The 11,338-nt window shown below is 43.0% G+C and overlaps 1 protein-coding gene across 1 annotated transcript; it reads left to right on the top strand.

Moving 5' to 3' along the window:
- The first annotated feature begins 216 nt into the window (after positions 1–216).
- On the top strand, positions 217–3,405 carry LOC138313519 (uncharacterized). The gene is made up of 3 exons (XM_069253919.1): positions 217–278; positions 1,443–1,608; positions 1,852–3,405. The coding sequence occupies exons 1-3, from the start codon at positions 217–219 to the stop codon at positions 3,403–3,405; spliced, it is 1,782 nt and encodes a 593-aa protein (XP_069110020.1).
- Positions 3,406–11,338: the final 7,933 nt, after the last annotated feature.

Below are 11,338 nucleotides of genomic sequence, written 5' to 3'. Positions count from 1 at the left end.
GCCAAGCGGCCCGATGAATGCCAGGAGGGAGCAGGCCAGGGAGAGAGCGTGCCAGGAGAGGCAGCGTCGTGTGGCCAGGGAGGGAACTAGCATCATCCCCCCCTCCTGCATATCAGTGCAGGGATGAGGACATTCTCCTGTCGGAGGTGGAGGGGGGGGCCAGTCGGCTATGTACGGGTGCGGGGGAGAGGGCAGCCCAAGGACGAAGTGCCTATCATGGTTCCCACGATCGAGGACGAGGTGTTTGAGGAGCCTGAATTGGATACCCTGGATTTAATGTGAATGAACTCTGATCTACACATTTTAAAGGGAAATTCCCAATGTTTGTTTAAACGTAATGGTTATCACTAGTTGTTAATATTTTTTTGCATATAATTATATTTTGTCACTTACCGGAGTGGTAATACTTTGTAAAATTGTATTTGTCTACTGTCTGGAGTGTGGGAGAGAGTCCAAGCTAGTTCTCAAGCATTGGTATATATGGGGTCTGGTTGTCTTGACAAGTCACTGATTTGTTTATAAAAGTGCCTTGGTTCTTTTTTAAAGAAGGGAGGTGTGTAATAGGAGGGGTTTTAAATATGTGCAGTTTTGTTAACTCGTGTATTAATAGCATTCGTATAACATTTGTATATATGGGAAACGATAGTATTAATACTTACTAATTTCGAAAGGTTGTTTTAAGCGTTTCCTGTCGCGCGGGGTTGTCTATATTTTCAGATAAATACTACAGACTAGTGAGCACATGGCTAATTTGCATAGTTTCAGGTAAATAACACACTGTTAGGTCATTCCGGGTGAGTTGAGTTGACCCTGTTAAGTGTAGCGACTGGCTTACCAGTCCTGCACGTGTTTTTCGTTCGACAATTTCAATCCTAGGCGGGGGTATAAATACAGGTGCGACACGCACTCTGGGGCTCAATTTCAAACGGATTTGTTTCCGGAGACTGCTCTATCATCGAGGCCGTCAGGTAGTTCATGTAGTCGACAAGTCCAGGGTGGGGGGTGGACATTACGTCTGGTACTAGCCAAGACTCTAGTTAACCCAGGGCTGATGTAGGAGTCGGGGTCGTTGTTATGTTTGTGTCATATGTAGTGTGAGTGAGCGAGTGAATGCCTCATCTGTAAATATTTTCATCTGTCCTGTTTAATAAATGTGATTAACTGTTGAACTGACTCCTTTGTTACTACAACAACATGACGGTTATAGTTTGAGCTCACGAACCTGGGTTGCAAACTACCGGAAGTACTATGGACGATGCGGGGTCACGGGACATACTAATGTCCGGAGTCGAGTGACAATCCCGGAACTCCGACTCGTCCTATTACAAACTGGTGCTGTTTGACCATTAAAAAAAAACTGTCAGTTGTTGTGGTGGTATAGAAGTCGTAGTTATAGTTTAGGTGTATCATTTATTTTTGTGTGAAATTTTCAATATGGATAGATTCCTTGGGAGTGTAAAGGAGAGAATATTTAGAAGAAGGAATAATAACCTTGTTAGCCAGCCTGAGGCTAGTATGGAGGAACCTGTTAGTATACAGCCAGAACAGAGTAATGTAGGGGACCCTGAGTATGAAGGCAATGTGTGTGACGATGTAGAGACAATGGAGGTAGAGTTATTGCCCTTTGTACCTGGGAATCCAGATAGATATGATTCAAATAGGGGGAGTCCTATATCTTTTCTTCCTTTATAACCAGAGTTGGATAGTATGAATGTATCCCTACCTGTTGATAGTGGGGTGCGGTTTGATGAATCGAGAAATACATACACTGAAAGGTTTCAAACCCCAGAAATTAGTACTCGTAGGGTTATGATATCAGAGACACAGTATAACAACACCTTGGTTAAACAGGAAGCTTTCGGGGGAGCAAGACCGAGAATATCTATGTCTAAAAGTGAGCAAGAAGATGCTGTTGTATCTGATGCTGCTCCAGTTCTAGAGGGGTATAAGGGGGCAGGAGTTTCACCATCTGTTGTCGGTGGACATGCTAGTACTTGGGGTACCACTAGTGCCAGTCAAGGGGGCCAATCCCAGTTACATCAAAATGTTATGACAGATAGCCATCCCAGTTATTCATTTCCAGCAGATGATACTGACTTTATTAGGGGTGGTAATACCCAGCAGAATGGACATAGGGTTGTTTTAAGTGGGTCTGAAGGGATTAGGCCTATGGGACCAAGGTTTACCAGTACTCCTTATCAACCAGGTCATCTAAATCAGCAGTGTAGGGTACCTGAGGACACGGAGGTGCATAATCTTCAGGGGTCAAGGTCAAATGCAGGCTTGGTCCATAATCAATCATTATTTAGGCAGCCACCCCCTAGACAGCCACCCTCTGTACAATCACACTTCAGTCAGCCACCCCCTATGCAGCTGTCCCTTACTCAGCCACCTTCATATGGTCAAGGTCATACAAGGTCAGATGATAATGAAGGAACACAGATGCCACCAGCCAGGCAAGCGGGGACATATTCAATGTATGGTGGGCCAGTAAGGGAGGGGATTTATCCGTCAGTATATGAGATGCCTCTTGGTAATGTAGGCGTAGGGGGAAGGGGAAATAACTCTGTATATGACAACACTCCACGGAGAAAGGAAAAGGAACCTCAGCCTTATGACAGTCATAAAGTAAACTTTAGAGATTTCCTTACACATTTTGAGCACGTAGCCCAGTGGAATAGGTGGGACGGGTATGAACAGGCCCAGCAGTTGGCCATGTGTTTAAGGGGGAATGATGTTCATGTGTTATCACAGCTAACCTTTAGCCAGCTTAGTGATTATGCCCAGCTTAAACAGGCCCTTATACAAAGGTTTGCCCCACCAGGGCGGGAGTATGCCCACGGCAGTGAATTTAAGAGCAGACGTAGGGTTGGCAGGGAGTCTCTAGTAGAATATGGGGAATCCTTAAGGAACTTGTCCGTCCTAGCATTCCCAGATTTATCAACAAGGGAGGTGGAAAGGAGATCCATAGAACAGTTTGTGGAGGGTTTGGGTAACTTTGAAATACAGAGATATGTGCAGTTTAGTCACCCCACTACCCTAGAGGAAGCTGTAAGCAGGGCAATAGAGCATGAGTCCTTTGTAAATAGGCACGGGGTACCTACCAGGAAACCTAAGGGGGAGGATCTAGTCAATGATTTCCACCATGTACAAGCTGTATCTAACGAGAATGAGGGAGGGGGTAACCCGGTTGCTAGTGTTACTGATGATCTAAAGACATTACTACTAGAGCAGTTCGATACATTGAATAAAACCCTGAGTCAAAGGTTTGCTCGGAGTAGCAAAAGGGGACGTAGGGATCCAACTCAGATAGTTTGCTACGCATGTGGGAAGATGGGACATTTGTCCTACGATTGCAAACATAAAGCAGAAAATCTAGAGGAGGGGAAAAATCAGGGAAACTAGATGGGGCTGGGGTCGGGCCCGGACATTCAGCCCAGTTGTTAGATGAGGAGGAGAGGAAAGGGCCACTAGTGATGTTAAACCTTATTCAGCCAACCTTATATGTTGATACGGTGGTAGGGGGTACCAAGATTCAGTGTTTGATAGATTCCGGTTCATCGGTTACCATTATCACCCATGAGATGTTTAATAAGCTAGCAGGGGAGCACGAGTTGAGAAGCTGTAACTTACGGCTGACAACAGCTTCGGGAAATAGGTTACAGGTGTTTGGTAGAACTTTGTTGACATTCAAGATAGCGAGTCGGTATTATGAATTTGATACAGTGGTAGCCAGCATAGATGGACACGATGGCATAATAGGGATAGACTTCCTGAAAGAACATAATGGGGAGGTACATTTTGGAACTAACACGCTCAAGTTAGAAGGTTGTAGGGTGGAGATAACCGCACGTAAAAAGGCACAGTGTGCACGTATTAGGGTCAGCGAGACTGTAGTGATACCTAAACATTCTGAAGTGTATTTTCCCGGCTATGTAGATGGGGATCTTGGACAGGGAAGTGGTGTTGTGGAACCGGTCAAGTTTATAGGGAAGAAAAGTTTGTTGTTGGCTAGAAGTGTAATTGCTCCTTGTAGGGATCGTGAACCTGTTACTCTGTCAGTATTGAATATGACATCAGGGCCCATAACTCTGCATCAGAACACATATGTTGGGGAGGTATATGGGGTTGACCAGGTTTTTAGTGTAGACAGAGGTTCGGAGAGGGTAAGCTCGGAACTCCCTCCTCACTTGCAACAAGTGTTAGACAGAACATCAGATAAGCTAACAAAGGAAGAGAAAGGGAAAGTGAGTGAATTGTTGCTTGACTACCAGGATATATTTGTAGCTCCTGAAGGTACAATAGGTCAGACAGACATTACCAAGCATAGCATAGATACTGGGGACTCTAGACCTATAAAGATTCCCCCTAGGAGATTAGCCCCCTCGCAAAAGACAGTAGTGGAGAAAGAGTTGGACAGTATGATAGAGAAGGGTATAGTAGAGCCTAGTATCAGTCCATGGGCAGCTCCAGTAGTCCTAGTAAAAAAAAAGATGGATCGATCAGGTTTTGTGTAGATTATCGTAAGTTGAACGCGGTCACGAAAAAAGATGCTTACCCATTGCCCCTTATAGATGATGCTTTAGACACTTTACATGGAGCTAAGTGGTTCAGTACTTTGGACCTAGCCAGCGGGTATTGGCAATGTAGCATGAGTGAAAGAGATAAAGACAAGACAGCTTTCGCAACCCATAAGGGACTCTATCAGTTCAAGGTCATGCCCTTCAGGTTGTGTAATGCTCCTGCAACATTTTCACGCATGATGCAGCTAGTACTCGGGGGTTTACAATGGTCAAAGTGTTTATGTTACTTGGATGATGTGATAGTGTTTGGAACAACTTTTGATATGGCCTTAGCAAACTTGGTACAGGTGTTTGAATGCTTGAGGAGAGCTAATTTATCTCTAAAATCTAAGAAATGTACACTATTCCAAACTCAAGTAGAATATCTCGGGCACATAGTGTCAGAAGCAGGCATAAGCTGTAACCCAGAAAAGATTAAAGCAGTGGTCGAGTGGCCCCAGCCAGAGAACTGCACAGAGGTTAGAAGCTTTTTAGGTCTTGCTGGATACTATCGCCGTTTCATACCTGACTTTTCGACAGTTGCTTCCCCTTTGCTAGAGCTAACCCAAAAGAAAAAGAAATTCAAATGGGAGGAGAGGTGTACACAGGCATTCAGGGAACTTAAGGATCGCTTGACCAGCGCTCCAGTTTTAGCCTATCCTGACAATCAAGGGCTTTTCATTTTAGATACTGATGCTAGTAACTCCGGGGTGGGAGCTGTACTGTCGCAGGAGCAAGGGGGAGAGGAAGTTGTGATAGCCTATGCAAGTAAAACATTGAACAAATCCCAGAGAAATTATTGTACAACTCATAAGGAGTTATATGCTCTCGTTACTTTCCTCAAACATTTCAAGCATTTCCTGTTGGGTAGAAGGTTTGTAGTAAGAACTGATCATGCATCCTTAATCTGGCTAAGAAACTTTAAGGATCCTGAGGGGATGCTGGCCAGATGGTTGACGGTCATAGAAATGTTTGATTGTGAGATAAAACATAGGCCAGGTTATCAGCACTCAAATGCAGACAGCATGTCTAGGAAACCGAGTAGACCGTGTAAGCGGGCAGACTGTCCCCAGTGCTCCAAAAATCATCGCCAATCTGAAATGGAGGGGGGAGTAGGGATAACTGATGTTAGGTCAGGGAGGGACTCTCATGAAGATGGTTCGCCATCTGATGAACCCCGGGAGGAAAATGAAGGGGGGCTCCTCCAAATAGAACAGAGTAATTGGGTAGAAAGCTGGGGGGAGGAACAAATCAAACAATGGCAGCAAGAAGATGTCGCCGTCAGACAGATAATAAGTTTAAAGAAAAACTTAACAAATAAACCCAGGCGAAGGGATATGGGAGGCTTTCCTTATGAAGTTAGGGTCTACTGCCAACTATGGGAGCAGTTAGTGTTCAGAGATGAGCTACTTTGTTTGCAGGGGGAAGAGAACTGTGTCCGAATTGTAGCCCCTCAGAGGATGAGAGAAGAAATTCTGCACCACTTACACAGTGCCCGAATTGGAGGTCACCTTGGCAGGGATAAAACTACAGACGCAGTAAGAAAGCGCTTCTACTGGCCAGGTTACAGTGATGATGTTGCCAGGTGGTGTCGAACTTGTGTCCAGTGTGCACGCCGCAAACCAGGTCCGGGGAAAGGGAGGTCACCTCTGACGTCAACCATCGACCAGGTCTCACAGCCCTTGGATAGAATAGCTTTGGATATTCTTACCGGTCTGAAAGAAACTGAGAATGGAAATATTTGTATAATGGTAGTCAGTGACTATTACACCAAGTGGGTTGAGGCTTATGCATTACCAAATCATACAGCACTTACTGTTGCAGATAAATTGTGTATTGAATTTATTAGCAGGTTCGGCGTTCCTAGGCAAATACATACCGACCAGGGCGCAGAGTTTGAAGGGGAATTATTCCGCCATCTTTGTAAAAATTTAGGTGTAGAAAAAACTAGGACCAACCCTTACCATCCCCAGTCAGACGGTTTGGTGGAAAGATTAAATAGAACCATACTAAGCATGTTGTCAATGGTGGTAAATGATCATTTAGATGACTGGGACGATCACCTTCCGTACATTATGATGGCATATAGGGCTACTGCACAGTGCAGCACCGGCTGCAGTCCGAACTTATTGATGTTGGGCAGGGAGATAACTCTACCTTTGGACATAGTTGTGGGGGCTCCTGGGAACAATTCTGGGGAATATTGTCCAAACTTATATGTGGAATGGTTACAAGAATCAATGAGAGAAAGTTTTCACAAAGTAAAGGTTAATGTTGGGAAGGCTGCGAAAAGACAAAAGAATTATTATGATCGGGGCTTGAAGGCACGACACTATAGGGAGGGTGATTTCGTATGGAGGTGGTATCCTCCAAGTCTGAACAATAAGCTGGGACTCGGTTGGTCGGGGCCCTATAGGGTTACAAAAAGGGTGTCAGGCGTGACCTATGAGGTGGAGAAGTGTCCAGGGGGAAGGAAATACCACATCCATGTGGACGACACCAAGCCATATGAGGGAGGGGGCATTCCAGACAATTGGACAGAAGGGGCAAATGTCCCTGAACCGAGGCCATCGGACCCTCCTGAGCAAGAAGCAGACCAGTACGACGGAGGGGAGGAACCAGGCCAGTATGACGAAGGAGAGGAACCAGCTCAGTATGATGGTGTAGCTAAAACGCCTGTTAAGACCAGGGCGGGGCGGGTTGTGAAACCCAAGATAATTTTCTCCCCATAGGGATGTTTGTTTTGTACATAACTATTAAGGTTAATAATTATTAATAGGAATGATGATTTTGTATTTTGTTTAAACTTGGGAATGTTATTTTTGTTTGTTTCAGGATGGTTGATGTGTTAGAGTTGACTGTCCCTGTGAGTGAGGTGCGGGGCATAGATGATGACCTGAGGCCAGTGTGGGTCCCGGGAGGTATGCCTTGCCCAGTGGGTGTGTGTACCCGTGCAGGGACAATTTACCAAATTTATAAAAAGCTGAAGACCCATTGGAATGCCGTGCATCAGCCGGAACTGGATAAGATCCAGTGTGGTCGGTGCCGGCAGGTCCACATTCACCGGCAGCAGTTGTTCCGCCATTATATGAGGCAACACAGACTGGAGAGGGAGGAGGCCAGGAGGGAGACCACCGACTCCAGGGTTGTGACTGGGGAGAACCGGCGATACATCCCAACGGGAGGGAGGATGATGCCAAGCGGCCCGATGAATGCCAGGAGGGAGCAGGCCAGGGAGAGAGCGTGCCAGGAGAGGCAGCGTCGTGTGGCCAGGGAGGGAACTAGCATCATCCCCCCTCCTGCATATCAGTGCAGGGATGAGGACATTCTCCTGTCGGAGGTGGAGGGGCGGCCAGTCGGCTATGTACGGGTGCGGGGGAGAGGGCAGCCCAAGGACGAAGTGCCTATCATGGTTCCCACGATCGAGGACGAGGTGTTTGAGGAGCCTGAATTGGATACCCTGGATTTAATGTGAATGAACTCTGATCTACACATTTTAAAGGGAAATTCCCAATGTTTGTTTAAACATAATGGTTATCACTAGTTGTTAATATTTTTTTGCATATAATTATATTTTGTCACTTACCGGAGTGGTAATACTTTGTAAAATTGTATTTGTCTACTGTCTGGAGTGTGGATGAGAGTCCAAGCTAGTTCTCAAGCATTGGTATATATGGGGTCTGGTTGTCTTGACAAGTCACTGATTTGTTTATAAAAGTGCCTTGTTTTTTTTAAAGAAGGGAGGTGTGTAATAGGAGGGGTTTTAAATATGTGCAGTTTTGTTAACTCGTGTATTAATAGCATTCGTATAACATTTGTATATATGGGAAACGATAGTATTAATACTTACTAATTTCGAAAGGTTGTTTTAAGCGTTTCCTGTCGCGCGGGGTTGTCTATATTTTCAGATAAATACTACAGACTAGTGAGCACATGGCTAATTTGCATAGTTTCAGGTAAATAACACACTGTTAGGTCATTCCGGGTGAGTTGAGTTGACCCTGTTAAGTGTAGCGACTGGCTTACCAGTCCTGCACGTGTTTTTCGTTCGACAATTTCAATCCTAGGCGGGGGTATAAATACAGGTGCGACACGCACTCTGGGGCTCAATTTCAAACGGATTTGTTTCCGGAGACTGCTCTATCATCGAGGCCGTCAGGTAGTTCATGTAGTCGACAAGTCCAGGGTGGGGGGTGGACATTACGTCTGGTACTAGCCAAGACTCTAGTTAACCCAGGGCTGATGTAGGAGTCGGGGTCGTTGTTATGTTTGTGTCATATGTAGTGTGAGTGAGCGAGTGAATGCCTCATCTGTAAATATTTTCATCTGTCCTGTTTAATAAAAGTGATTAACTGTTGAACTGACTCCTTTGTTACTACAACAACATGACGGTTATAGTTTGAGCTCACGAACCTGGGTTGCAAACTACCGGAAGTACTATGGACGATGCGGGGTCACGGGACATACTAATGTCCGGAGTCGAGTGAAAATCCCGGAACTCCGACTCGTCCTATTACAGTATCATCCATCTCATTTTCCAGTATTCTATCTAGAGAAACCCAAACTCTATCAAAAAATCTACATATCAAACACTGTATATATATATATATATATATATATATATATATAAGTCTGTTCAGCAAAATTGTCTTCTTTAATTCTGAAAATATTTCATTGAATAACAAGTATTTGATCTGCCAGTTGTGTATCATGTTTTATTTACTATTTATCATTTTACACAATTCACAGCATCCTCAATCATTCTTCTATATGGATCATATGTCTTTTTGAAATTATTTCTGACCTTCTGAATCAAGTTAGCCATTTCTAAAATCTTTTGAAAATTTCTGGTAAAAGCAAAACTGTTATTGATAGTAAGAAGTTTGGTCACATATTGGTTAAGAGCTTAGACTCTGACCAAGCTTAACAGCCACCACTTTTCCCTCAAATGCATTATACTCCAAACTTACTTAGAAACGTCCTCAAGTAGGATGTAACACTTTGAAAGAATATTAGTAACATCATAACAGACTTACCTTTCTTGTATAATATTGTGTAATTTTGTATATATTGTGCAAGCACACCATTTTTCTTATCTAATTTTTTTTGTAATCTTTTTCAGACTGTTTATCATATTTTGTCCCAATAAAGCAAAACATATTACTACAAAGTCTGCTTTGTTTTTCTATATTCCATAACAAAACATAAACAGCTTTTTGGCTGACCAATAAATACATGTACAAGTCAGGGAACCAACCCATGAGACTTTTATCATAAACAATTCAAATAAAGAACTTTTTTGTTTAAACACAACACAACAAGAATATTTAAAGAAAAATTATTTATTAAACCCAGTAAAGTAACTTGTTCAGGCATAAGTACTAATTAAAATTAAAGGTTTGGCATTCTTGGGGTTGCTCTGTTACAACTAACCGTTATATACATAAACAAAAATACTAAAACAAGTACACATATAAAAATATGATGGATGAACTTAGGCGATCCTAAGTTAAGTCTAGAAGCTGGGGCGATCCCCACGCTTGGGCGGACCTACACCAAGAGCTGGGGCGATCCCCAAGCTTAGGCGATCCTAAGCTGTAGCTAAGGAGAGATGGGAGGTAATCCTCAGAGACTTAAGCGATCTTAAGTCGAGTCGTAGCTAGTATCTGGGTAAGTACAATGATTTACAGAGCGACCTCTAACAGGCACTTACAAAGACAGATTTACAAGCTAGACAACTCTCCAATTACAAACATAAAATTAAAACATACTAAACTATGTACATGACTAGAGGGACGATTCCCATAGTTATCTCACTAACTAAGCTAACAAGTAAGTAAAAATAAAACACAATTGAACACAAAGCATGCTAGTATCTGGGTAAGTACAATGATTTACAGAGCGACCTCTAACAGGCACTTACAAAGACAGATTTACAAGCTAGACAACTCTCCAATTACAAACATAAAATTAAAACATACTAAACTATGTACATGACTAGAGGGACGATTCCCATAGTTATCTCACTAACTAAGCTAACAAGTAAGTAAAAATAAAACACAATTGAACATAAAGCATAAATGAATTGGGGGTAAAAAATTCCCCGAATTAAGAACCGAATTAAGAGCCTACCTATCCAGAACAACCCAAAATACGGGAAAATGAAAGCGAGAGAAATTAATTAATTAATTAAGGTGAAAATGTACAAAGTTTGCTGCGAGCCGGCTGCCCCAACCTGAAACAGGGAGGTAGGTTTATCCATTGCTCAGACCAGCTAGCCAAGTGTTGTCTCACTTTCAGGCTTTACTTAAAATAAGGCTGCCAGTTGAACAAGTTAAACTTTTGAGATCAACTATCACATAATATATAAGTAATATTAAAAAGAAACAATACAACAAATATGAGCAAAACAAAAATAAAATGAGAACTACAACATAACAATTAAAGAATTTTAAGAAGCTAACTGGATGACATGAATTATCAAAAAATGGACTTAAAAACAAATATACTCACATAAACACAATGAAAAGGAAACAAGAGATCCCAGAGGGATCTTGGCGCCCACCAAAGAATGATCTATGTCTGACAACAGAAAGAGGGATCTTTTCCCCTGCTTTTCAAACTTTTACTACATACTATATATGAACCTTGAGAAAGATCCTTTCAGTACTTTCTGAGATATGTAGCAGTAACAAACTTCAATTATCAAAATTCAAGATGGCTACCTGTCGATCATCTTGCTGACCGATCTGTCCCAAAATGCAATATGCACAACT

Source organism: Argopecten irradians, unplaced genomic scaffold, assembly GCF_041381155.1.
Source record: "Argopecten irradians isolate NY unplaced genomic scaffold, Ai_NY scaffold_0711, whole genome shotgun sequence".
NCBI lineage: Eukaryota > Metazoa > Mollusca > Bivalvia > Pectinida > Pectinidae > Argopecten > Argopecten irradians.
Note: the sequence above shows the minus strand (reverse complement) of the source record. Positions and strands in the feature narration are given on the sequence as shown.